The sequence below is a fragment of the Camelus bactrianus genome, chromosome 18 (genome assembly GCF_048773025.1).
Source record: "Camelus bactrianus isolate YW-2024 breed Bactrian camel chromosome 18, ASM4877302v1, whole genome shotgun sequence".
In the NCBI taxonomy this organism is placed as follows: domain Eukaryota; kingdom Metazoa; phylum Chordata; class Mammalia; order Artiodactyla; family Camelidae; genus Camelus; species Camelus bactrianus.
In genome coordinates, this window is record NC_133556.1 from 6,253,753 (window position 1) to 6,280,170 (window position 26,418).

At 53.3% G+C, this 26,418-nt stretch overlaps 2 protein-coding genes across 9 annotated transcripts; both read right to left on the reverse strand.

Annotated features, from left to right (window-relative positions):
* Nucleotides 1-751: 751 nt before the first annotated feature.
* Nucleotides 752-13,739, reverse strand: TFR2 (transferrin receptor 2). 7 transcript variants are annotated; one of them, XM_074345809.1, is made up of 19 exons: nucleotides 13,658-13,737; nucleotides 12,461-12,533; nucleotides 11,961-12,213; nucleotides 11,693-11,879; nucleotides 9,001-9,141; nucleotides 8,805-8,916; nucleotides 8,571-8,693; nucleotides 8,059-8,175; nucleotides 7,785-7,924; nucleotides 7,270-7,433; nucleotides 6,522-6,641; nucleotides 6,030-6,112; nucleotides 5,887-5,950; nucleotides 5,730-5,797; nucleotides 5,571-5,647; nucleotides 5,397-5,481; nucleotides 5,081-5,308; nucleotides 4,578-4,718; nucleotides 752-1,475 (listed from the first exon to the last, which is right to left on the reverse strand). In XM_074345809.1, the coding sequence occupies exons 2-19, from the start codon at nucleotides 12,494-12,496 to the stop codon at nucleotides 1,191-1,193; spliced, it is 2,424 nt and encodes an 807-aa protein (XP_074201910.1). In that variant the 5' UTR covers nucleotides 12,497-12,533; nucleotides 13,658-13,737; the 3' UTR covers nucleotides 752-1,190. The 7 variants fall into 7 exon arrangements, with proteins under 7 accessions (XP_074201910.1, XP_074201909.1, XP_074201912.1 ...); XM_074345808.1 differs by having other exon boundaries at nucleotides 5,081-5,311; XM_074345811.1 differs by having other exon boundaries at nucleotides 5,081-5,311; nucleotides 11,961-12,186; nucleotides 13,658-13,727.
* A 326-nt stretch (nucleotides 13,740-14,065) lies between these two features.
* On the reverse strand, nucleotides 14,066-24,554 carry ACTL6B (actin like 6B). 2 transcript variants are annotated; one of them, XM_010953371.3, is made up of 14 exons: nucleotides 24,338-24,554; nucleotides 23,806-23,882; nucleotides 23,447-23,612; nucleotides 23,044-23,144; nucleotides 19,068-19,165; nucleotides 18,317-18,411; nucleotides 18,145-18,251; nucleotides 17,350-17,439; nucleotides 17,136-17,197; nucleotides 16,923-17,037; nucleotides 16,708-16,788; nucleotides 16,511-16,606; nucleotides 16,224-16,326; nucleotides 14,066-14,348 (listed from the first exon to the last, which is right to left on the reverse strand). In XM_010953371.3, exons 1-13 carry the CDS (start codon nucleotides 24,360-24,362, stop codon nucleotides 16,258-16,260), a joined length of 1,182 nt encoding a protein of 393 aa, XP_010951673.1. In that variant the 5' UTR covers nucleotides 24,363-24,554; the 3' UTR covers nucleotides 14,066-14,348; nucleotides 16,224-16,257. The 2 variants fall into 2 exon arrangements, with proteins under 2 accessions (XP_010951673.1, XP_010951672.1); XM_010953370.3 differs by having other exon boundaries at nucleotides 16,224-16,310; nucleotides 24,338-24,548.
* Nucleotides 24,555-26,418: the final 1,864 nt, after the last annotated feature.

Here is a 26,418-nt window from a genome sequence, read left to right on the forward strand (position 1 = left end):
GTCAATCTAATGACTGTGTAACGAAAGTAGGGGGCCTTGTGCTTGAGAGTTAATACTCTGCAGCCTCTGTCTTGAAATTTTTAATGATTTTACCTTCATACTTATGTTTTGGCAGTATAGTCTGATGAGACATTGGAGCATGTGCTGGGGGTCCTGCCTCACCTGGATGGGTTCTCACCTGTCAGCTCCCTGCCCCTACCCAACCACAGCTGTCATCCTCCTTCCCCAGCAGGGACCTGGGCGCAGACACAGGGAGGATCCGGGTCTGGATCTGGGTCCGGGTTGGACACATGTGCTATCTGTACCAAGGTGAGGGGCAGAACCCTGAGTGCCTCTGGGTTATTTCCTTGTCTGAGGGTTCTGGCCCTTAAATAACAAATTAAAAACCACCAGGACAGGTTGAGAGACAGTGGAAGAAAGAAAAAAGCTTTGTTCTTGTTTTTGAACAAGAAACCCTGCATTTTTCATGTTGTACCAGGCCTTGCAAATTATGTAGCCATCCCTGGTCTCAGGAGAAGGTACAGAGCCAGCCTCCCACCCCATGGTGGTCTTTGGAGAAGGGCCCTCCTAATTTCCTCAGTTTCCTTAGGTCTTTAGGTAACAGGAACAGCTTTTTTTCCCTGTGGGGACAGCATTCTCACTTGCATCCTCTCTGGTCCCTTCTGCCCAACACTTCCCAAGGTCTTAAGGGAGGGATAACTGGGTGAGGTGAGGATGAGGAAGACACATAAAACTGCTTGTAAACAACAGGTGGCACAAGGTGGTTTATTGAGGTCCAAATCCCAGCCCTTCCCACCACAGGCTATGCGTTGATCAGGGGCTATGGTTCCAGCCATCTTTCCCACCAAGAAGGCTAGCCAGGTCCCAGGCCCTATGAAACCTTCCAAAGTGGTCTCTAGCTGGGTATTGGGGGAACCCCCCGATCCTGAAGAGGAAGGGGCTCTGATTGAGGGAGTGGAGCTGCTCTCTGATTATCTGACAGTATGACCATCCCACTGCTCACTGACATTCCAGGGCCAGGGGTGTGTGGGTGTCTGCGCTGGCGTCATCGCTGGGCCCCATGGAGGGACCATAAGGGCTAATAAGAAATGAGTCAGCAATGGGAGGTGCACGGGCACCTCCATCATCCAGAAATCACTCAAGGGAGAAGAGCAGGTACTCTCAGCAGGGGTCAGGGCCACGTGGGGGCCTCAAAAGTTGTTATCGATGTTCCAGACGTCCCCGCTCAGCGCGTTGGCTGCCCCTTGCAGCGTCCAGGTGAGCAGGGCCAGCTGGCGACGGAAGCGGCTCTCCTGGAAGCCCAGGCCCGGAACCACCTGGGATGAGACGGCCCCGAGGGCCCCGGAGCCGCCCGAGCGCAGCAGCCGCACGTGATCGAGCAGGGCGCCCAGCGTGTGGTCTCCGCGGCCCAGGAAGATGTGGCGGAACGGGGAGTCGGCCGGCGACACGTACTGGGACAGGAAGTAGAACTCCACCTGCGCCGAGAAGGGAAATCAGGTAGGAGCGAAGGCCTGAAGGGCAATTCCAAATCAAGCTTGCCACCTCGTACGCGCTTAATAAATATTGTTGAAGTCTCTTAAGTCCTACCCCTCTTTGGCCATTCAATGAGTGGTTATTCGATGACGTCACCAGTAGCCGGGTAGGATGCGCCATCCCGCAGTGTTCTGGGTTGGATCCCTTTCCTCCCATCCTTTGAGCCTCCAAGCCTGCATCTAGGTCTCCCCAATCTTCGGTCCTCACCCATTCACTCCTGCCCAAATCCTCAAAGAATGGTCTATCGTTCTGCTGTCCCTTACCTCCCCACAAACCAATCATTCCTCCCAGCCTCTGCAAATGATCACAGCCTAGAATCAAAGGTCAAGGGGACAGGCCAGTCCTAATGAAGTGCGTGAATCTGGGTCTTCACCCTCTTAACTCAGAAGCTGTTCATCCTTCCTGAGATGGCCTTGCTCTTAGCCCAGTTCTCCCATCTTTCTGCCAGCCTCTCTGGTTCCTTCTGCTCCCAACTGTGGGCAGGCCCAAGGTTCCACCTCCACCTTCTGCTCTCCTCATTACATACAATCCAATGGTTTTCAACCCTGGCTGCACATTAGAATCACTTGACAAAGTTTTTCAAGTTAGCATTGCATAGGTGCCACCCCAGCAGAATCAGTATCTCTGGGAGTGCTTTCACACACTCTTAACCTTTTAAGACCTCCATCTTTCATTCAAAGAGCTCACCCATGACCTTGGCTTCAACCAAGAACTTATGGGGACAGTTACCAAGTCTGCTTGACAAATCATCCCCTGGAATCCTGTCCCTGAGCCTATTGGACCTCCAGCTGGAGTAGGGGGCACCCAGCCACAGCCTCACACACATGTGGGCACCAATTTCTTCCAAAACCTAACCCTTGCACTCACATTCCCTCATGAGCACCATGGTGTACCCCAGGTGCCAGGTTCTCAACCTCAAAAGTGAGTAAGAGTAGGGTGAACATAGGGTCAGAATTTGGTTTCCAATTTCTCTGTAAGATCAGACTGACTGGTTTCTAATTCTGGCTTGACTACTTTCTGTGTGATTTTTGGATAAGTTACTTAGCCTCTCTGAGCCTCAATTTCTGTGTACAATACTAGCAAACTCACAGGATTTGGAGGAGTCCTATGGGAGAAAATTATGTAAAGCCCTAGCACACGGTAGCCCTCAATAGAAGGCAGCTGCTATTACTATTCTCCTCCTTTTCTCTCAGTACCTAGTCTGTCCATTTTTCTTTCCAAATGTCTCACATCAGTCTGGTCCCCTCACCCAGAGCTCAGCTGTCACTAACTTCATTCCCTCTTAAGGCTGTTTACACTCTGGCCAAGTCCTTCCTAAAACTCCGCTTGGCCCACATCACCTCCCTGCTCAAAAACCTTCCTAATTGCCTTGATGACCAGACCCTAAAAACATGAACTTCTTATCCTGGCATTCAAGCTCCCTGTAGTTGATCCCTTACCCACTCCCCTCTGCTCCTCCACAGGGCTTCTTTTCTGGCTCTGCTGGTCCACACCCTGCTCCCAAGGAGAACCAGGCCTATTTCTCTGCCACACCCTTATTCTTGGTCTCTCCACCCTGAAACATCCTCTTTTTGCACCAACCCCCATTCTGTCTGTTCTTCAAGACTCACATCATAGTCTAAAGCAGGGGTCAGCAAACATTTTCTGCAAAAAGCTAGCTAGTAACTATTTTAGGCTTTGCAGGCCAGACTATATTTCTGTTGCAACCACTCAACTCTGCTGCTGTAGCACAAAAGCAGCCACACACAATGGGAAAACCGATGAACGTGGCTGTGTTGCAATAAAACTTTATTTACGAAAACATGTGGCTGGCCAAATTTGGCCTGTGGGCTATAGTTTACCAACCCCTGCTCTAGATCCACAAAGTTCACTGTGTCTGGCCTAGCCCTGTGTTTCAGGTTCTGAAGCCCTTCATCTTTTATTCTCCAGCCCTGAGTCTGAATCATGTCCCTTACACAGAGATGCCCTTTATCCCTTGGGGGGCACATGGTAACTTCAGAGGTAGGGCGAGGGGATGTCTTTTTGTGTTTCTAGAGTCTGGCACAGCAGGGGTTAAAGTAAGATCCGTGAATGAGAATGAACCATGCCCAATCCAGGAGAAAGGAGCCAGGACAAAAGAGCAAAAGCAGTGGGTTTGTGAACAGAAAGAGAGTATGAGTGATACCAAGGGAAACAGGCAGGGACACAACAGGCACAAGGGAGGGGGGAGAAAGAACAAGACCTCGTAAGGGCCAGACATATTATCCCCAAACCGTGCCCTGTGGGTTCCCTGCTCACCCCACACTCACTGAGGATGGCCTTACTTATCATTTTGCCCTATAGACTTTTTCCCACGTCCACAGTCCCTACCCACACATTTCCAGAGATCAAAAGGTTGCAGGTTTGGGCTCTTGGGGTGAGGAAATGGAAGGAAGAGGAAGCACTGGAACTGGAGATGCGGTGCAGACCGCAAAGCAGTCAAAGCTAAGCAGGAGGGATCGGCAAGGGAGTAAAACCTTGTATAACTTTCACACGACACCTCCTCCAGGCAGCCTTTCTGGATTTCATCCATCTCACCAGAAGGAACAGAGCTCTCTACTCTGAATTTCTTAAGCCTTTGCACCTCCCGGGTGCATATCGCTGTGCCTTAAGACTGTGGACCACCGTGGACATGCTTTTTCTCTCCAGAGGTGTGAGGCCGCAGTGGGGAAGTGGAAGGGGTGCTGTTGTCTCAGTTCTGCCACGCGTTGGCCAGGCGACTGTTGACAAGGGGCTAACCCTCCCTGTCTGACCACTTTGCAGGCCTGCCTCAGTGGTCACTCCAGGCCGGTGGGTCTGTGAGCAAAGCACTATGCATCCAGGACTGGGTGCACCCCAGGACAGGGACAGTGAAAGCGAGGGGAGGGGAGGGGATGGGAGCGCAGCGCACAGGCGCACGGCGGGGAAAAGGGGCCCCACGCCGCCGGAAGAGGGCGGGGCGGCGCGGACTGCAGGCGGCCAGGCGGTGGCGGGGGTGGGGGGTGGGGGGTGGCGGCGGGTGGTGCGGCGGCCGGGCGGGGCCTCACCCGCATGATGCGCACGTTGTACATGCGCGTCAGCCTCTCGTCGCTCTCTTCCGAGCTGTAGATCTCCTTCCGCAGCTTCTCTGCAGCCCGGATGTAGTCCCCCCGCGCAGAGTACACCCACTGGAGGGTCAGCCCGCGGGCCTGAGGGCGGAGGCGCGGGCTGGGGCCGGCGGCAGGGCCAGGACCCCGGCCTGGTGGTGGTGGGGAGGTGGGGAGTCCAGGTGCTAGGAGACGGGGCTGGGACCTCGGGCCTGACAGAAGTGGAGAAGTACAGGGGTACAGAATACTGGGGGCAGAATGAAGGGAGAGAGACCTGTGCGGTTGGGCGGGTACCAGCTGGATCCTAGGGGCTTAGGTGACTGGAGCAGGGGTAAAGGGGCCAGGTTGCCAGAGGGGACCAAAACAAGGGGGAAAGGGGCCAGATCCCCTAGCCCGGGCAGCACTTTAAGGGGATATAGCGCCCCCCACCGCCAGAAGCCAGGAGCGGGGTTAGCATCTTGGACCTTGAGGTCCCCAGAGAACTCGTTGAGGCTGCCGATGTGCCTGAGGACCACGTCCCCGTAGCGGCCGAAGTCGAGGGGCAGCAGGTGATCGTGGCTGAGCCGGATGAGGAGCTGCCCCGCGAGCTGGGCCACAGCTTGGGCCACGGCCGGCAGGCGGCCCCGCAGTACCCTGTGAAGATTCTCGTAGGTGTCCTCCTTAGTGTGCAGGAACGGGTACGCCGGGCCATCCTGCTGGAACAGGGCAGGAGCTGGCTCGCAGGCACGGTGTGGACAGGCCCAGGGACTGCTGCTTTGGGGCAGGGCCCGGAAGTCTCACCTCCGTGAAGGAGAACTCAACGGCAGGGACCCCCGCAAAGGCCGTGAAGGAATAGGCACTGCTGTCCATGGGCAGCGGCCGGATCCTGGGGATGGGCAGGTTGGAGTGCTGTGTGGATTCAGGCTCCCTCCATATTCCACCCCCTCCCCCAGCTCTCCTCCCTCCCCTCCTTACACCTCAGCTTCCCAGCTGTGATTGTTGAACACCACCTGCTCATAGAGGGTCTGCCCACTGCGGTTAGGAGAGTCCACCTGGGGGCAGGGTGGAGGGCACTAGTCAGGCGCTGGCGGCCACCACCTTCCCTTCATCCCCTGCTGCTGGCCCGGCTCTTGCCTGCTTCAGGATGTTCTCAATGAGGCTAATCAGAAGGGGGCTGGTCTTGGCGTGGAACTTGTCATCCCCTGCAGAGAGGGATGCCAGGCTCAAGGCTTGGCCCAGAGGCCAGGGATGCACCTGTGTGGGCTCAGGCGGTGGCACTGCCCCCACTCACCCAGCACTGCATTGTCCAGGCTCACATAGACTACGGCTTTGAGGTGCAGCACACTGAGGTAGCCCTGTGGGTGAGGGGTGTGGAGTATGAAATCCCCCCGCCTCTCCCCACCGCCTGACTACCTGCCCAGGACCCCAGGTTACCTCCAGCCACTCTGTGGACCCCACACTCCCAAAGTCACCACCATCCCAGCTGATGAAGAGAAGACTTCTGCGGGGCCGGAAGCCTGGGGGCAGCAGGGGGAGGGAGGGTGGGCTCAGCTGGGGGCCACAGACCCCCCTCTTTGTCTTCTCTGTTCAGGTCCCCTGGGGTCTCTCCTTCCCTCCCATCAAGCACCCATCCCAGCCCATCTCACCTGGGTCTGCCCTGACTCAGCTGTATCAGCGATGGGGGTTGCTTACACAGGGAGGGAATCTCCTGCTTAATCTTCACTCACACGTGGATTATTAGTACTTTCGTGTTTAGATTTGGAAATGGAGATGAAGTGGCCGTGCAGCCAGGACGTGGAAGAGCCAGGTTTGGAGTCCAGGTCCAAGAGGCCATCCTCCAACCTGTGCTCCTAACTGCCCCTCTGCCCTGTCCTGGCTCAGGCCACAGCCCCAGCTGCCCCGCCCAGGCCCAGGCCCTGACCTTACCATTGCTCACCATGGAGGAAAAGGTCCGCACCAGCTCCAGCAGTATGGCGGTCCCCACGGCGGACTTGGCTGCTCCTGGGCCCCATGCGTCCCTCTGGGCCCCGATGACAACGTAGTGATCTGGGGGAGGGGATATTGGGGACCCACTTCTTACAGGGGCAGAACCCAGAAGCTTCTCCAACCCTGGGGAGGGTCCATTTCCCCAGGGCCCTCACATCTCTGCAGCCCCAACCCTGCCATCCCTGCTGTCCCTAAAGAGAGTGCCTCTTCACCCCTTGGCCTTTCCTGGGTGGCCTGCTCCTTCATCGTGGTGCCTGGGGCTGGAGTGTTTTAACAGGTTTTCCCCTTTTAAATCTCTAACCTTTCCCGACTCACACTCCCATCGTCAGTACCCTCATCACAGGCCTCCCCATGCCTCACCTTCAGTGCTTATAGGTTCTTTGGCTCAAGAACCCACTTTGATTCCCCACTGTTATCCCCATCAAGTTATGCTTGAAAGGCTCATCTGTTTAATCTGACCTCCCATTCATGCTATCACATCACCCACCTTATGCTCACTCACCTCTGCTGCTAGCAAACTCACATCTGCACAGAACTGCCCATTCTGTCTTTGGATAGCTTTGACCCTGAGGTCTCCTCACTGCTACTCCCCTCAGTCCCAGCCCAGCCCCAACTTGCCAGTCTCCCTCCGTGCTAACCCCAGTTCCCCTCCTGCAGGTTGTGGGTGATGCTGGCCAAGCAAGCACACCTGGCTCTGAGCGGCCCTCGATGCAGCCAAAGATGTTGCTGATGGGGGTGGAGGCCCTGTGGTTGTTGACCCCCAGGTGCAGGCCCGGCCCAGGGCCCAGACGATAAGGGGAGACTGGGAGGTGCCCCTGCCATTCTTGGGGGGCCACAGGGCCTTCAAGCTTCCTGGAGAGGGGTGGGGCAGAAAGAGTTGGAAACGGCAGAAAAGCCTAGGCTATAAAAGAGCCCAAAGCCCCCTCTTCTCTCTTTCTCCCCCTCCCAGCCTCTGACTCCATCTCACTGCATCTGTACCCAGTGCAGCCAGGGTTACTTTGGACAGTTGCTCAGGTTGTGTCCTGCTCAAGGGTGCCCAGAAGCAGTGGGTGTGATATCCAGCTGGAGCTCCACTCACCAAACAAGAGGCTGGGCCCACCCAGAAAAGCCATGTTGTTCTAGTTCACCCAAAGGCACCTTTTGGGCTAGCAGCAGCCTACCTCTCCCAGCCTGCTCCCTTCCTGGTCCCCACATGCCCCTCACCTCAGTAGAAGGGAGGCAATGTCCGCACTGATGGGCTGGGCTGGGATGCTAGGGAGGCCTGAGGACTGGACTGGAGGGAACTGGGTTTGATTGAAGGAAGGGAAGCCAGGTGTGTAGGGGTCCCCCGTTCCCAGATGCACCTGTCAGGAGAGAGGTGCCCACCACAATGAATCTGTGAGCTGGGCTCCCAGGAATAGTGTGCCAGCCTCATCCTAGGTGAGGAGGCACAGCCCTGGGATCCCAGGAAGGCACTGCTGGCTCCCCCCGGACTCACATGTCCATACACAGCCCGGTAGCTGGACAGGCTGATCTTGTGTGGGCCCTGGGAGAAGTCTGCTGGGTCCGGGTATATGAGCACTCCTCGGGCCCCAAAATCCTGGGCACTGGCCACCTGGGTAAGGGAGGTAGCTAAAGGAGTCCTTCTCCCAGAGAAAAATGGGTTTGCAAAGGCAGGAGGAGCAACTAAAAGTGGAATGGCATGGCTTCTAATCTGAAGTTGTGGGTCCACAGAGAGGCTGGGGGTACCCCCTGGACCTCATCTTCCACCCTCCCGCAGTGCCTTGGCAGCCCTCAAACCCCACTGTCCTCCACTTTCCCTTGTGCTTCTGTTCCCCACCACAACCTCCTGTTTTGTTCCCCGCCAACACTTTCTTATGACCCATTTGGTTCTTTCTTTTCTCTCTCCGATGGCCTTCTAGAGGCTTCCAATTTGCCCTCATCCGATCCTCGGGCTCCCCAGCCCGCACCCTCCCCGCTCCGCCCCACCCCGCATCCGGGGACTCTCACCTTCTGGGCAAAATTGATCATTCCCAAGCGCACCAGCAGGAGGCGCCCCGTTGGCTCCACGCCCCGGGCCCGCAGGTCCTGCAGGTCCTCGGACCGCCCGTAGTGGGCGTACACCAGCTCTCCCTAGGGAGGGGCGGATGAGGGGGACCATGAGACGCGATCCCCGCGTTCCTCCTTCTCCACCAAGGAAGGGGCTCGCTTCCCTGTCCTGGGGGCGGGGCAGGAGGTGCTCACCGTGGCGTTGCCAGTGGCGCTGTAGGGGCAGTAGACGTCAGGGTCCTCCAGCGGCAGCTGCTCCTCGGGCCTCCCGGAAGCATTGACCCAGTGCAGGGTATTGGGGTGATCCCTGAGGAGCGGGCGTGGTGAGCGCCCACTGCCAGGCTACCCCCACCACCAAGTGCCGCGCCCCACCCCCAACCCTAGCACTCACGGGTCCGGGAACTGCAGCCCCACGTAGTGGGTGTCCATCCACACGTGGTCCAGCTGCTGGTGCAAGAGTGCCTCGCGGATGTCCTGAGCCAAAGCTGCCATCCCAGCAGAACCAGCCATCCTTTGCCGAAGGCTAGTTTGCCTGCGCAAGGAGAGGTGGGATTGGGGTGCAAAAGGAGAGAGGGGCTGGGACTTCTGGGCGCCTGGAGGAGAAGGAGGGAGGCCGGAGGTGTGGGGTCGCCCTGGCCCAGGGCGGTGAGGGGCTCCTAAGTCTCTCTTGCCATCACCGCCCATCCCATCACTACCAGGGTTGTGCCAGAGGGTCTCCAGATCCTTCTGCTTAAACCTCAGTTTCTGATAGCCGGGGTCCTACCCACCTCCCCTCAAGTTCTTCCCAGCTCAGGCCAAACTCACCCATCTATCTACTGTCTCTTCCACATGTTCACACATTGGCCTGTGCTTTGCTCCAGGCATAAAAACATCTTTCTACAAAAGGGCTATCTGGGCAGAGGTGAGGAGACCTCCATCTCTCTCCTCCTCCAGCTGGGCCTCATGGAGACACCTTATATCAAGGTTCCCCGTGGAATCTGGAGTCACGGATGACTTGTCTCATTAGAGACCTCACCCTGTCTTCTTCCATAGCTACCACCTAACTAGGCAGCCTACTGTCATCTGAGCTCTCCCTGATCTTCCATCGCACCTCTGCCAGGACAGTCCCCACCCCTGGCATGGCCTCTCTGTCAACTGGCTCCACCTGTTCTCTTTCCATGGCAAGCAAACTCAACTCCTTCCTTCTCAGCACCATCACTGAAGACCCCTTCTACTTTTTGCCTTGGCAGAAACCCGGCTGTCCCTTGGGAGGCCAGGTCTCCTTCAGGACACTTGAAAAAGGCAGCTCAGGTGCTCATATCACCCAGGTCTGGAGAGGAGGTGTGCTCCTGGCTCCACTGTTCACATTTCTGACTGTTTCTCCACAGGTGAAACTCTCTTCCTTTGAAGCCCATGCCATCCAACGGTTCCCCCCTCTGTTCCTCCTCTCTGGTGTTATCTTCTAGCCAATTGGTCACTTATCCACTTTCATGGAGGACTTTGGTGTCTGGTCACCCACTTTCCTGGCCATATCCTGGATCTTGTCATTACCCAGAATTCTCTCTCTGGAATATTGATCCAATTTACTGAACATCTACTAAGTGCCAGGCACTATGGTAGGTGCTGGAGACTCCTAGATTAATAGGACACAGTTTATCAGATCAATCTTAAAAGTTTTAAAATCCCACTCACTGGCTAGAGCTTTTCAGGTTCCAGCTCACTCCCTTAGCCTCACTATACCTGTTCTTCAACCCCATCAAGCAATCCAGACTGTCCAATTTCTCCATGTCTATCAGCTCCTCCCTGGTTTCCCTTGCTCCCCATCCAGCCTAGACTCTTGCATCACCTCACTGTCCGCTCCCCTCTCACTGCTTCCCTCTGGCCTCCCTGCCCTTCGATGGCATCCACAGTGCCACACCCCACCTCTAAACCTGTCAAACTGTCCATCTGCTCAGCCTGTACCCAGACTACCAAGTGTGCCTCAAGAAAAGAAGGAGAAGAAGAAAAAAAACCCTGCATGTTGTTGATGCCACAGATTTAAAGTCTTCTAGAAAAACAGATCCAGCAGTGTATCAATGAGTAATAATACACCTTGGTCAAGTTTATGTTGATCTCATGAAGACAAGGAGATCTAATAATACAAATGATTACATAAACAATTAAAGAAAAATCATCTGATCATCTCAATACATTCTGGAAAAATATTTGAAAAAAATTTTTTGATCCCTGTTCCTCCTTTCCCGATCATTAAAAAAAAAAAAAAAAAAAGCCTAGGTAAGCTAGGAATAGAGGAAAACGTCCTTAATTCGCTTTTAAAAAGCTATCTGGATTCTGCAGGAAAGTGCATACTCAATGACAGAGTATTATAAAAACATTCCTATGAAAGTTAAGAAATAAGCAAGGTATCTATTGTCAGCATTACCTAAATTCATGTCCTCTCCCATGCAATAAGAAATGAAAAAGAAATAAAAGGTATAAGCACTGGGAAAGAAGCTATGCATCTGTCACTATCTATAGATATGATTTTCTACTTAGGAAAATCAAGGGGAATCCACTAAAAAAATAAATTCCTCACCTCTTCTCTGGCCCTACCCCCGCAGCTCCTTCTCAGTAGGAAAAAGTGACCTCAGCAGGACAAAAGAAACTCTAGCCTGCTTGTATGGACTGGCATCCCTCATAATGTAAATGAGGAGATCCCCACAAATGCATTTGCTTCTTTTTCTAATTCCCTAAAACTCCCCCTTCTCAGAGGCCCCCAGAGCGTCCTGCTGCCAAAGGTCAAAATCCAAGCTCGTTGATGTAGCATTCAAGACTTTTCTGAGTCCATCCTACCTCATATCTGGAGGCTGGACCCCTCTGTGCTTTTTTTGTCACTCCCTCAGCTCCCAGATGTGTCCTCTGCAGTCTCATCTCTGGAACTGCCCTCCCTCCTCTCTGTGCCAGATGCCTGCCATCCTTCCCAGGACCACTGGAGGGGGGCCAGGGAGGCAGGTGGAAGGGCTCAGAAGGGGACCCCGACACCCGGAGGAAGGAGTCCCAGAAAGGGCCTCAGATGAGCAGATGATGGTTTTTGAGGGCCAGGGAGGGGGCAGGCTGATCCTTACCTGATGATGTCCTCCAGATGCCCCTCCCCCAGGAGCTGCAGGAACATGGCCTGGAGGTCACTCCAGTACAATGTGCCCTGGTGGGAGTCCGCTCCCAGCTCATGGTTCAAGTCCTCACTGACCACCAACACGTCGTCCCCGCATGCCTGGCAGGACCCTCGGAAGGCCACGTAGCCCAGGAGGAAGGCTGGTGGGTGGCAAGTGGAAATTCCCCTTGTGCCCATCTCTGGACCCCAGATATCTCCCCAAGCCCAGACCCTCCACTCACCCCCAGTGAAGATCAGAAGGGCTATCAGGACCAGGTAGGGGGCGGCTCTTCGTCCTGCTACTGCCCAGAATCCGAGGTTTTGCCGAGCTGGTCGAGAGCCCAGGGGCTCGGGGCCTCTCAGCTCCATGGGGCAGAAGTGGGCTGATGGCTCCACCCCCTCCTCCCTGTCTTCCTCTTCCTCCTCCAGGCGCCCCTGCTGGGTGCCCTCCACTCGCTTGTAGATGGTCTGAGAGGGTCGTGAGGACAACCTTTGCTGTGAGGGGCGTGGTGGGCATGAGACTGGGGAAAGAAGCCTGGGGGATGGGAAGGAATCTGGCAATAACAAGGTCAGTGACTTTTGGGGTGCCATGAACCCAAGGCCGGAGAGAGGGTCCCTGAGAGGCAGGCTGGAGGGGAGAGTTGGAGGTGGAAAGGGGAGAGGCCAGCCTTAGGGTTTGGGAGGGGGCTTAGAACCTGGAGAGAAGGCTAAGGGTCTCCCAGCCGCCCTTGGTCTTTCTTACCGCTCTCCTCCGGAGTAGACCCCAAAGCCGCTCCATGCTCGTCCCCCCTCCTGAGCCCTGCAGGCTGTCTCCCCTACAGTGATAAACCGTTTGTGGGAGCCCTGAGAGGCCCCTTATCAGCCCTGGCAGGCAGCCTGAGCCCAGGCCCTTCCTCACCTCCCCCCTCCCAGGGTGGGGGCACAGTCCTGGCTTCAGTACAGCCTTCCAGACGTGGCCCCCCAGCCCAGGCTAGAGGACGAGGGACTGTGCCTCCCTGCCAATCCCTCCACGGTCCCACTCCTGCCCCCTTCCTGCAAAACAATCAATTTTTTGACCTTGGGGCAGACTTTGGCCTCTAGTTCCCGACAATGGTGGGGGAGGAGGGCTCATGGCTGATCAGGGCAGAGATATGGATGCCCCCTCCCTCCTCCTGCTTCCTCCCCTCCCGGGGCCCTTGGGGACCCGTTCCTAAGCGCTCCACTATGAACATCTCTGCCCCTTCCTCATCTGGCTTGCAGGATCCCCAGTACCCAAGCCCTGTAAAATGTTAGCTCTTCCCTCTCTGGACTCCAGGCCCTGTGCAGTTTCTAGCTGAAGGGGCCACAGTAGTGTGGCCTGGAGTTTGGTCTGGCCATGTGGGTGTCTGTCCTACTGGAATCTGGCTGAAAAGGGGGTCCAGGCTCCTGCTGGCTGCTGGGAAGGGAAGTTCATGGGTGGGAGGGAGCACATGGTCAGGCAGGGTCAATGAGTACTCCAGGAAGGGGGTCCTGCCTGGAGTCAGGGATCTCTGTAGGTCAGGGCCCACCAGCCATGGGTGGAAAGAGTCCTGGCCAAGGCGTGGGCAAAGCTGGGTAACGCTGGACAAGTCATGGTCCTCTCTGAGCACCTGTGCCTCTTTGGTGACCAAAGGACTTGGACCAATGGGTTTCTACTTCTTTGGGGTCTGGGGACCTCAGAACACATCACAGGCACAAACTGCTAAGTTTTACGTACAATTTCAGGCAGGGAGCGCAGGTCCCTAAGCCCCTTGGAAGACCCTAGGGCAAGTGGCTCTAGAATAGAAGGGTTCAAGGGCCGGGTGTCGGGTCTCCCTGGCAAACCTCGGTTCCTACCCAAGTTGGGAGAGAAGTTCTGAGTTGCCGGGGCACCAGTGCCCTAGTTCCCTCCCTACTTTGTCACTGCCTAGCCCTGGGAAAAGACAGCGCAGTCCCGGCTCACCTGAGCTGTGGGTCCGGGGGTGCTTAGGTGCGGCCTCGCCGAAGCCCGAGGCCCCGCCCACGCCAGATCCCAACTCCAGCCCCGCGCAGGCCCCGCCTCTAAGGCTGGCCTTCAGCTCCGTCCAGTCCCAGCTGCCCCATCCTCCCTCCCGCACTCATATCCCGCCCCAACTCGGTTCCTCGTAAGGGGCCTTATTGAACGGCTCTACCCGTTCGCGCTGCCCGATCCTCCCTTTGAAACCTGAGGCAACCGTGGCTCCTGCGGCTCTGTCCCAGCCCGCAGACCTTGCCCTGGCGTCCACCGGGCGATTCCGAATGGATGTAGGTGTGATCCTCCCTTCTCTTCCCTCCAGAGCCCTGCCCCAACTGCCCACCCTCAAAGAGACCAAACTTTTTTTTTTATCTTAAAACATTTTTACTCCTTTTAACCCAGAAACATCACAATCTAAGAGGACGAGTGGGAAGGGGAAGAAAAGGGGGCGATGGGAGCGTTGGGGACTTCGATCTGCGCTTGCGGAGTACAGGCGGGGGAAACCCTCTTCAGCCTTTCGCGTCCCCTCCCCCACCGCGGCAGGCAGGCAGGCAGGCCTGCGGGTGGGGAGGGGGCGCGCTCAGGGGCACTTCCGCTCCACGCACTGCTTCCCGCCCTCCTCATATTCCTGCTTGGAGATCCACATTTGCTGAAAAGTGCCCTGGGTAGGGGGAGGGACGACATCGGCGGTCAGGGAAGCCCCGGAGGAAGGGAGAAGCCCCTCCCCCTACTCCCCCACCACCCCCGTGCAGGCTCTACCCCTTGGAACACTTCTCCTGGCCTCTCTGCCACTCAAGCCCACATCCTTCCCGCAACCACCACCATCCCGAACCCTCCTTCGTATTCAGAGGGTGAATACCCGCTTCATATCGTTCAATGCACGATTCATTCATTCAACAAGTATTTATTGAGCACCTGTCTGCCCAGGGCCAGCGCATTTCTCGAGCTGAGAGGTGGAGCTTACAGCCCCAGGCCAGCCAACCGGTAACCCAACACTCCACATGTCCCTTCTCCACCGAGTATCTTATCACTCCATCCGGCCTTACAAGCATGTCAGGTCTCCCTCATTCCCAAGAAGAGCTTTCCTCCACCCTCCTCACCATTCCGGCACCACCTAACGTCAGAATGGGGTTGTCTTCACACTGGTGCCCTATCCTGACCCCTCTGTTGCAACATGCCCCTTGAGGGTCTCCGATCCTGGGCCCTCTTTTTGATGGTTGCTCTCCCTCTGCCTGAAAGTTAAGTTTCCGTGTCCCTTGGCTCACAGAACGTGCCTTCCTGGACCATGTCATCCTCTCCGGTGGCCTCTGCTCATGTGCCAAAGCCCCACCCTTCCCACAATCTCTGGTTTCCGGTGCAGGTCTCTGTGCTGAGTTCCAGACCCAAATACTCAGCTGTCTTTTGGACACCTCCTCCTCAGTATCCCTTGGGACCTCATATTCAACAGGTCCACAACTGGGTTCATTCTCTTTCCCTGAGGCCTGTTCCAAACCTGCCTCCTTGGTCTTTCTCACCTTCTGTACCTGAACTGTCTGAACACAGTGGCCACTCGCCACATCACACACTTGAAATTGAGCTACTGAACACTTGAAATGTGCTAGTCCTAAAAGAGATCTTGCCCAGCTTTCCCCATGGGCCAAGTTCTTACTCTTTCACCTCGGTTTGAATGCTCCTTAGAGGCCCTTCATGACCCCTGACCTAGATCAGGTCTTCCTTTTGAAAGAACATCCCACACTTTGTGGTGACTTCCTGTCTCGTGGTCTCAGCCTCCTGCCTGTCCCCACTCATGAAACAGGGGTGATGTCTGGAGTCTGAGACAATCTGTCCACTTCAGGTGCACAGGAGGCCCGAAACCACCGTGTGACCGCCACAGTCCTAGCCCTGAGCTAACTTCAGATGGTCCGCCTCCTGTCTTTCTGACCCTTGTTTCTGTCTCCTTGGGGGTACCCCTTCTAGTAGATGTCCTCCTTGCCTGTAATGGCCTGCTGACACCCGCCAGGTGCAGTCTGCACCCCCAGCTCTCTGCTCAATGTCTTGCCTCTGCCCCAGGAGCTGGTCCAGACTGAACTCACCACCTACTGCCCAGACTCAATCCACCTGCCTACTTCTGTTTGTCCCCTGCTCACCACCCCAAGCCCACTGCTCCCCATTCTGTGACTCCACGAAAATAGAAAGAGCCTCCTTGCAAGGTCCCCTCACATCCAGCTCAAATCCTGACCCCTAGAAACTCATGTCTGACATAATTTTCCCAGACATACCTGTGGCTGTCACATCACCTTGCCCCAAACCTTCAGTGTCCCACCCTGGCACACCAGGCCACCACAGTCTCATCCCAGCCAACCTCACCAGCTTCCTGTCCTCTGCTCCCTGATTTATGCCCTGATGGAGTGTTCACCTTTCTGGGAGCACTGACTGCCCTTTCTCAAAAAAAAATGTTTGTTGAATGAATGAATGACGAGGCGGGCAAGTCGGTGGGGTCTCTCTGGGTCTGCCCCTTCCCTACACTCAGTGCTAAGCCAGGTCCCTTCCCTCTCACCAATGAGGCCAGGATGGAGCCCCCAATCCAGGGGCTAAACTTGCGCTCCATGGTGCTGTTGCTGGCGATGAGCTTCAGTCTCATGCTCTGGGAGAAAGAGGGGCTAGGGGAAGCAGATACCTGGGTTCTGGGAAGGGACAGGGCTAGGTGTGGGGAAGGCATAGCGAAAAGGGCTCTATTCTGGGGGCCGGAATGCTCGCTTCATGTGTGGGAAGGAGGTCAGGCTTGGTCCTGAAGGACTAAGCCAAGACTGGAGTCCAGGGCCCTGGTCAGGGGTGGGCTCCTACCGGCGGAGTCTTCTGGGAAAGTTCTCGATTGAGCCTGTCCGTGAAGCCCTGGAGTAGTGTGTTCCCACCGGTGACAATGACACTGCCATACAGGCCCTGAGAGCAGGGAGAAGGCGTGAGCACACAGGGAACAGCCCCTCCCTGCCCCGCCGCCCCTTCTCCGGGGTTCCTCTACCCAAATGCTGCTTAGGCCTCACCGGGCGAATGTCAATGTCACACATGCCGATGCTGGTGGTCACCACATGGCCCACACCTAGCATGGTGTTCCCCGACAGGCCCTGTGGAGAAAAGTGACTGGGCTTTGGGCCCTCTGTCCCCTCTCCCCAGACCCTTGTGATCCCTCCCAGCTTTCCCCATACCTTGGGATCCAGAGACCCCAGCCTCCACCCCAGTGCCCTCCACTCAGCCCCACCTTGACATTGGAGGGATCAAACAGGCCCTCAGGGATGCGGAGCCGCTCAGCACCGTAGTCTGTGTTGTAGCCATTGGGCATCTCATAGTGGACTGTGGGCATCTGCGCAGCCACCCTGCACAGGAAGGAGCAAGACTCTGCTTGGGAGTGCTCCCAAAGGACCAGGGGTCCCCCAGGCCCCAGTCCCCAACCCTGGTCATGGGCCCCACTCACTGCTCATCGTAGGGAGAGTCTGAGACCTGCAGCACGGAGGCCTGGAAGTCCTGGATCACCTCCTGAGAACCCAGGGAAGTGGTGAGGGCTGGCCCTCCCCCCTCAGCCCCTAACCCCCCCCCACACACCTGCAGGGCTTCTGTCCTTCCCCTCTACTTATGGCAGGGGACCAGGAGCTGGGGTGGGGTTTGAGGGACCTTCTCCAGTGTCTCACGTTGCACATGTAGTTATGCCAGGACTTGGAAACCTGGGGTAACTTCTCCTTCTTCTTCCAGTTTGGGGGGGCACCCTCCCGTACAGGTTCCTGTTAGGGCACAGCCTGTGAGCATCTTTCCTCATCCCACACTGGCCCGACCCACCCTAACCACACCTGCATTCCCAACACTTGCCCACTCTGCAGCTAACCAGTACTGGGTTCTCTGCTCTGGTGCCCAGAGAAGGGGTTTCTCCCCTTTCCCTGTTAGAGGAGCATGCATGGGGATAGCCTGTGCCCGGGGATGCCACCCGTGCAGTGGGTGCAGCTGATGTGAGGGGCCCCAGTCAGAGAACACGGAGGGCCTGGGGACTCCAGTAGGAGGCCAAACCTAAGGAACAGCCTTTTACTGAGCCATGTTCCACGTGGGGGTTCCTTGCATGCAGTGTCTCATTTAACACTCACGACAGCCCTACATGCTGTTGTCCCACTTTACAGGGGAGGAAACTGAGGCTTGGGGGGCTTCAGTCTCATGTTCGAGGTCACACAGCTCTTCCAGGGCAGAAGCAGACCTTGAACCTGGGTCTGTTGGACACCAGAACCCACCACACTGGCCCACACACACATCCTGCTGGCAGTTGGCTGTGGGACCACGCCACGTCCCTCAGCCTGTCCAGATCTCTGATGCCTCAATTGTATATTGAGGGACTGGACCCTGGGTCCTCTTGGGGCCCAGACGCTCCCTGTTCTGATATCTAATAGGCCAGTGGGTCAACAGTCAGAGGGTGAGTGCCCAGGACATCCCAGAGGCTCCACCTTGGCTGCAATCATGTAGGGCGGAATGATGTCAATGGCCATTTCCTGGAAGAGCTCTCGGCACTGCATGGAGATGAAGTCCCCTGCCAGGGGTGACTTGACAATGCCTGGAAAGGAGGGGGTGTCAGGGCCTGGTTCCCCAAGGCACCCCCAACCCCTGCTGAGGCCCCACCTTGCTGCAGGACGTAGCCATCATGCACTGGAATGGCCGTGGTGTGGGTGGCCCCACTGTCCAGCACCAGACCTGTGGAGCGTCCATTTGCAAAGCTGGTGTGGGATGAGTAGGTCAAAGAGACAGCAGCGGCAAATGAGGGGGCTGGGACCTGAGTCTGGCCTAGTCATTCTCTGCTCTCTGGGGTCCAGTCCATTCCCAGTCTGAAAATTTCTCCTTATGGTTTGAGACCCATCTTCTGGAGAGAGGTTCCTGAGATCCTTGTCACTTTTTTCTCGTCTGAACAACTTTCTTCCTCTCTTCCTTCCTTCTGAGCTCCCAGCCTCTCTCTAGTCTTTGTTCTCCATCCCATGGGCTCCCTGAAATTAGGGGCCATATGGCCCCAGTGCCTAGCACAGGGTTCGATGCAAGTAAATCCTTAAAAAAAATATGCTGATTGGTTGCCTGGGGAGGGAACACCTCAGTGTCATATACCCTTCCCTACTCTCTCTAGTCCTAGCCCCTGCTGTTTACTTGTCCCAACTCTCCATGTGCAGCCTGATCCAAGGAATGGGAAAGGGCTGCTGATCTGGCCACCTCAAGGTCCAAGGCACTTAGCCCCCAGGGGCCTGCTGCACTAATGGGGCTCAAGAGGGTGTCTGCCCATCTAGGGTATTGATTGCCTTAGAATCAGGCCCAGCCTCCAGCTCCATGCACCACACACCCTACTCTGGCCCTCCACCCTGGCAGAGCAGCTCAACCCAGAGGATACGCGGTAAGTACAGCTGTCTTGCATAAGAAGAAGGCAGGAATGTTGTACTGCTCGAACATCAGCTCTGTCAGCTTCTCCCGCTTGGCACGTGTGTTCCACTGGGGAGAAAGTGCAAGAGGGGAAGATTCAGGAAGGTAAAGGCACAGATCCATCCATGTCCATACCCACTCCCCTACATACACACATCTATCTTGCACTGGGACAGAAGTCAGGCCCCTTTATCCTCACAGATGTTTAGAATATGAGAACTATAAGTAATTTTAAAGATTAAACCCAATTGAAGAAAACAAAACTCAGAGAGGGATAGTGACTTGGCCAAGATCACAAAGAAAGCTCTTGGTAGAGCTGGGTCTAGAGTCACAGTCTCTTGACTCCCAACCCAATGCTCTTAATTGTGCAATACACACTTTGGGCCCCTCCCAGCCCCCAGTACATCCCTCTTCCCCATTCTAATCATCTCAGAGGGAAGAAAGCAGAGGAAGAGAATTTCTCAGTAAAAATGTTGGATTGAATACAAACATCTACTTTTATTTCCTCCCAAGATCCCAGGAAGACTATAATAAAGGGAGGATTAAAAAATAAATAAATAAACCCACAAAAGCCAACAAACACATAAAAAGATGCTCATCATTTCTGGTCACTAGAGAAATGAAACTCAAAAGCACAATGAGATACCACTTCACACCCATGCAGGAGGTGGTAATAATTAAAAAACAAAAGAAAACAAAAACCAGAAGATAACAAGTGTTGGAAAGGATGTGGAGAAAACAGAACCCTTGTCCATTGCTGGTGGGAAGGTTAAATGGTTCAGCCTCTGTAGAAGATAATTGGCAGTTCCTCAAAAAATTAACATAGAATCACCACATGACCCAATAATTTCATTCCTAGCTATATACCTAAAAGAATGGAAAACAAGCACTCAAACAAATCCTTATACACAACCACCCACAGCAGCACTATTCACAATAGTTAAAGGTGAAAATTACTCAAATGTCCATCAATGGATGAATGGACAAATTGTGGTATATCTGTACAATTAAATACTACTCAGTCAGCTACAACATGAATGAACCTCAAAAACATTATGCTAAGTGAAATAATACATACTCAAAATGTTGCATATTATATGATTCCAGCTATATGAACTATCCAGAATAGATATATCTATAGAGACAAAAACTGACTGATGGTTGCCAAGGGCTCCAGGCAGGAGGACTGGAGAGAAACTGCTTCATGAAATGGGCTTTCTTTGTGGGTGATGAAAATGTTTTGGAACTAGACAGAAGTGATGGTTGCACAATGTTGTGAATGTATTAAATGCTATCGAACTGTTAACTTAAAAAACATTAATTTTATGTTATGTGAATTTTACCTGAGAGAGAAAAAGAGAGAAACATAAACCATTAAATGTTGAGAATAACAAGAAAGAGAAAACAGCAACAAAATTTTGAAGGTTGAAAATCAGATAGGTGAGTGGTAACTGACTGAAGAGATTCAAGAATGCTGACCCATAAGCTGGTAGTGGAAAAAGCCAGCAACAGCCAGTGTTAAACTGCAGGCTCCTCACAGGGATCAGGAAATGGTAGTTTTAGGTACCTCTGGAAGTGGAGGGAAAGGGGAAATAAAATAAGATTTTTTTAAAGCTATTCAAGTAATAGAGCCCTAAACCCTCTTCCTAATTCAATGTCACTAGGCTATTGCCTATTCCAAACTCAGCAGAAGACTGGAGGTTTATTCTCTGGAGAGAATAAAACTGAGGGTCTCTAAACTGGTGGGACACTTGAAATTGTTGGGAGTGAGGACACTATACTTAGAAAAGAGAAATTCAATGATGCCATGCATATTGAACGCTAATAAATTCAGCCCTATTCACTCACTTGGCTTCCAGAAAGGGGGTGGGCAGGCCTGCCTTCAGGTTCGAAGTCTTCCCTGTGCATTACATCAAAGATCTAAAGATGCCAGTTATCAGAGGCTGCCAAGTAAACATCCCAGTCCGATCGTCCTATAGCAAAGATTGCAGTCAACAAGTCCCCCTGCTCAATTAACTTCTTAGTCCTTCACTCTTAAATACATGCAGACAACCAAGAATTTGCAGAAATCTGAGAAAAGCCTAGAAAGTGAGATAGAAACTCCCAGGAAAAGGCAGGGGGAAAAAAGCAACTTGGAAGAACAATAATTATAGAGGGAGACGAAAATTTCCAAAGACAAAACTAAAAATACCCTTAGCAAGATAACTGATGATATCACACCCATGAAACAAGAATAGCATGCTCTAAAAAGTAACATTCAAAAAAAAAAAAAAAAGTAACATTCATGGAACAAAAAATAACTCCCGGGAAATAAAAATACAGAAGCAGAAATGAAAAACTTAATAGAAGGGTTGGAAAATAAATTGAGGGAATATCCTGGAAATTAGAAGAAAAAGATAAAGAGATGGAAAACTTAAGAGAAAAGATAAGAACCTTAGGAGACTAGTTCAGGAGGTACAAAATCCAAAAAATAGGATTTCCCAAAAGAGAGAACAGAAAAAAATGGAAACAAATAAATCATCAAGTAAATAATTAAAAATTTTCCACTGGATTGAAAGACATAGGTTTCCAAATTAAGAGGACACATTGAGAGTCTAGAGTCACGGACAAAAATAAACCAATACAATATTGCAAAATTATGAAATACTGAGGACAAAGTGAAAATTTTTATAAACTCTCAGAAAAATAAGTTGAATCAAAGAATCAGGAAGTAAATGGTTTTGGCCTTCTTTTTGGCAACAGTAGATGCTGGAAAACAATGGAGAAGTGCCTTCAAGATTCTGAAGAAAAATGATTTCCAATCTGGAGAGTTACACCTAGCTAAACTGTCAATCCAAGGTTAGACATGAAAGGTCTCAAAAATTTTACTCCTTATGACGTTTCTATAGTAGTTACTGGAAGATGTGCTTCATGAAAATAAGGGAATAAATCAAGAAAAGGTGTCATGAAATACAGGAAACAGGACTTCTAATACAGAAGAGAGGCAAAGGGAATTCTTAAGATGATGGTGAAGGGAAATGTCAGGATGATAGTCTTTTGCGCAGAAGGCAACTAGTCCAAAGCAAAGCAGGTCAGTGGGCTTCTGGAGAGATTTCTTCAAGATGGAATTGATAGAACACTTAAAGGAGTTCAGGTCTTGAGAAAAGATATAGATAACTGATTAATGATCTAGGGTCACATTATTAAGTAGATAGAAAACTAAGAAAAACAGAAACCAAGTCAACTTTCAGCTCTAGAGAAAACAAAAAGTTGTACAGGAAAGGAAAAGAAACCACAGTTTATTGCCTGGCTCAGGCCTGATTAGCATAACAATAAGAGTGTTAAAACTGAATATTGGTCTTAAAAAAAACATCCCTAAACTACAACTGTGCTTAAGGTGAGAAATGTGTGTGTTGTGGGCTGGGGAGGAAAGAGAGCTGAATGCTTACTTTCTACAGGGGGAAATCCATATATAATACCTAAAGATAAAAAATCCACAACCAGCAATTTAAGTGTGATATTTAGAGATATGAAAGGTAGTGGCAAAAAAAAAAAAAAAAAAAAAAAAAAAAAGCTAAAAGAGAAAAGCAATTGTCTCTGGAAAAGGGGAAATAGAAGGAGGAGGGTGTGAATGGCAGTTTTTTTCTTAACATACTTCATAAAGCAAATTGATTCTTTATGTACATATAAAATATTGACAAAAATTTTAAGTTAAAAGGTCAGAAAAGTTCTTGGTGTTGGGGAATGGGGCAGTGTATAAAGTTGGCTAGGGGAAGGGCAAGTGGATAGAGCCAGTGGAGAGAGGGAGGCATGGAGACTAAACCAGGGAGGAAGGAATATGATTGAAGATGTTGAAGATGATGGAATTGGAAGGAAAGTTTGAAAGGTGAAGTGGAGTGATTTATGGCAGTGGTTTGAGGAGAGAGGTGAGCCCCAGGGGTATACTAGGGGCTGGAAGAGGCACTTACCGGGGCCTCAGACATGAGCACTGGGTGCAGGTTTGGCTCAGACTTGACATGTTTGCTGTAGGTGTGATCCAGGATCGCACGAAAGCACTCCCAGTCCTCGACTGGGGCCAGGAGACCAGTGGAGAGATGAGGGTGGGCAGGCAGGGGTCCAGGGACACGAAGGAAAGGAAGGAGGGAGGCCAAGTCCAGGGGAGGGGAAGTGAGACAAACTCCAGCAGAAATTCCCCCTTCCCAGGATCCAGTGGCCCCTGGTTAGGAACCAGGCAGCTGTGGGAAGTAGTGAGGACATCCCTGGGACTTGGGCAGCTGCAAGGAAGACTCTGTGGGTGTGGGGTGCTGTGCCATTGTTTGGGGGTGTGGGCTCCGGGCCTGTGTCAGGAGGCGGTGGGTGGGGGCCCCTTACTCATGCCATTCTTGAGGGGAGACATGACCTCTGCTCCATCCCGAGGCACGTGGAGGGCGTTGGTGTCGATGTGAAAGATCTTCCCTTTCTTCTCTTTCTCTCCCTCCAACTCCAGCCCGCCCCCCTCCTCTGCAGCCAGCAGCCCCACGGTGGTGGGGAAGTCAGCCTGGTCAGGGGGATGGGTATGGGCAGGAGAGAAATCAATCTCTTGTCCCCAGCCAGGACCATGGCAGGGCCCTCAGCCCGCCCCTGGGTTTACACCCACATTCCCACTAAATAGAGCTTCTGTCTTGACTGTGAGAGCCCTGGGTAGCCTGGAGGGGAGCCCTAGGATTTGGGGAGGGGTTTGGAAGGCTCACCTTGGGACAGTCCTCCCCAGCGTACCCAGCGCGGACTGAGAAGGAGCCAATGTCAAAGACCAGCGCCCCCACCTCATCTGTGCAGGGAAACAGACTTGTGAGGGGACCTCCCCAAAGTCTGTCCCCTTGGATTGCTCCGATAGGAGGTCAGGGCAGAGCCACAGTCTCGCCACCTTTAACGCCCGGACCGGGTAGGTGGGGGCTCCGCCAGGAGTTCAGGTTCCTGGGAGTGGGAGTCAAAGACTCCAAAGTCCCCTTTTGCCCAGTGACCGTGTTTAGGCCACTCTCCTTGCTGAGCTGGGGGCCAAGCGGAGGTGGGTTGAATGGTGGAGAGGTTGGGCCTGGTACGCGTGAGCGACCAGGGAGGGTCGAAGGTTGGAGTGGCGCAGGACCCAAACCTGGGGCTGGATCCGCTCGACCGCCGAGGTGACAGGCCCCAGGATGCTCAGAGCTTGGGCGCACCGATTTGGGGCGCTGGGCTTCGGGCGAGGCCGCGCCAGGCTGGGGAGCCCAAAGCCCGAGGCTCGCTCACCTCCGCCGTAGACGCCCCCGCTCATAGTGCCCTCTCAGCGCTGCTCGCGGCCCGTGGGCGTCGGCGGGATCAGCACCGGGGCGGCCGGACAGCTCCCGCGATCCCAGGCGGGGCGGGGCGCGGGGCGGCCAATCGGGAGGCCGGATCCCCCGCCCCCAACGGCTCCGCCGATTGGCTGAGAGGCGAGACAATAACCTGGCCGGGGGCAGCTGCTTTAAAGGGGCAGACACCTCAACCTCAGGCGGCAGGGAGCGGATTGGCTGGAGCAAAGACCTCGAGGTCAGCTCTAAGGGATAGGCAGGCAGAGAGCAGGAGTACGCAAGAGATAGAGACCTTGTCCATCCGGAGACCAGGACTCTGCAGGATGACCGATGGGGCCCCTGCTCCCTACTTTTTAGAATAGGATAGAGGAGAGGGCGCCATAGTCACGGAGAGCTGTCCCTTCTCAGGCTCCTGAGCACGGTTTAGCCATATCCAGGACTGAATGAACTCACTGGGGAGGGAAGGAAGGGAAGAAAGAGAGGGAGAGGTCCAGGATAGGGTGTGTCTCCCTGTTTGTTTCCACCTTTGTCTTTCTGATGGCCCCTCTTTTCCTCGCTCATCCCCTGGTGCCTGAGCCTTATACATATACACGTGTACACACATGTACACACGTTCACACATGGTGCTCAGCTAATCAGCTTTAGCTTCCTTTCTCTCTCCTTCTCTTTTCCTCTATTCTCACAAGTTATTTATCGAGCAAGTGGGTTTTCTACGAGTAGGCTCCTAGGTTCTTCTGGGCTCCTGGCATGAGGCCACCTTCACAACAGTTTTGATAGCAAAAAGGAAAGAGCTGCTTTGACAGCCTGGCATAGCTGAGAGACTCTTATGTGAGCATGTGTGTAGATGTGTGCCTGTATGTATGTGTTTGTGTCAGCATATGTGTTCATATGCATATATGTGCATATGAATACGTGCGTGTTGGGGGCACTCCCACCTACTTGTTTGGGGGTGGGGGAGCATTAAGATCAGAGACAGCAGAGGAAGAGGGTACTCTGTGATGGCCAAATGCCCCTGAAGATTCTCTGCTCACCAGATACCCACTCTGGAAGAGACTCCACCCTTCCCCAGCCAAAGGACAGATGGTTGGAGCTGGCACATCTGTTACAGCAGTGGCATTTCACATGCCCAGGGTTGGTTCTGAGTGTAGGCCCATCTCCCCAGACAGGAAGCTTCAGTGGGAGGGGAATTGTAGGAGAGAGAGCTGACTCTGGAGCTGGGAAATTGAAATATTTCAAGGTGACCCTAGATCAGTCATTGACCTCTATAAACTGAGGCCTGGATGAATTGGATGAGCCGGTGCATGCATGTCTTCATCTCTCAAAATGCAGAGGTGAGGATCAAAGGGACGCTGTAGGTGAAAGTGATTCTATTCCTGGCCTGCATCTTGCCTTTTGCTAACATTGAATGATGTTGCTTCACTTCCCCTGTAAGTTCACCTTCTCAGTTCCCATTGCTCTCTCCCACATGCCAGTCAGGATGTCAGATTCAGAAACTGCCCTAGTCAGGAGAAACCTTACTGATCATGGATCTAACTCCTAGAATTTATAGGGATTTCTCCAGATAGAGAGGCAGGGCCCTGTCTTGGGTCACACAACCCATGGGGGCAGAGCCAGGACTAGAACTCATATCTCTCATCAGCCAGCTGACAGATGACCTTGTTTCATAACACCTCTGTGCCCCTCTCCAAGCTTCACTGTCCCCATCAGTAGGAGAGCTGGTGATGAGGACTCAGTCTGACGCCAGAATCAAGCTCTGGCTATAAGCTGGGCACACAGGATTATTCAGCAAACATCAGGTCCTAAGAAAATCCCTGTGGCATCTTTGAGGCTTTAATATTATTATTAATTTATGATTAATTTGTATAATTAATTTATAATTAAGAAAATGTTCATAGAAATCTGGAGTCTCTCAGGTAAAGTGATTTTTTTTCCCCGCTCATGGTTGGCGGAAAAGCTACAGTCAGCTAATACAGGACTAGATTTGATTTACCTCCCAGTCAACTGTGGCCAGTTTTCATTTGTCATAGGATCTGTCATGAT

Excerpts from the sequence above, each read along its gene's own strand:
- TFR2 (XM_074345808.1), bottom strand. The coding sequence starts at position 12,496 with ATGGAGCGGCTTTGGGGTCTACTCCGGAGGAGAGCG. Across the intron at positions 7,434-7,784 it reads ATTGCCTCCCTTCTACTGAG|GAAGCTTGAAGGCCCTGTGG; the intron begins GTGAGGGGCATG and ends ACCCCTCTCCAG. Across the intron at positions 5,648-5,729 it reads TTGAGAACATCCTGAAGCAG|GTGGACTCTCCTAACCGCAG; the intron begins GCAAGAGCCGGG and ends CCCTGCCCCCAG.
- ACTL6B (XM_010953370.3), bottom strand. The coding sequence starts at position 24,362 with ATGAGCGGGGGCGTCTACGGCGGAG. Across the intron at positions 16,311-16,510 it reads TTTCCCAGAAGACTCCGCCG|AGCATGAGACTGAAGCTCAT; the intron begins GTAGGAGCCCAC and ends TCTTTCTCCCAG. Across the intron at positions 14,349-16,223 it reads GCTCCATCCTGGCCTCATTG|GGCACTTTTCAGCAAATGTG; the intron begins GTGAGAGGGAAG and ends CCCCCTACCCAG.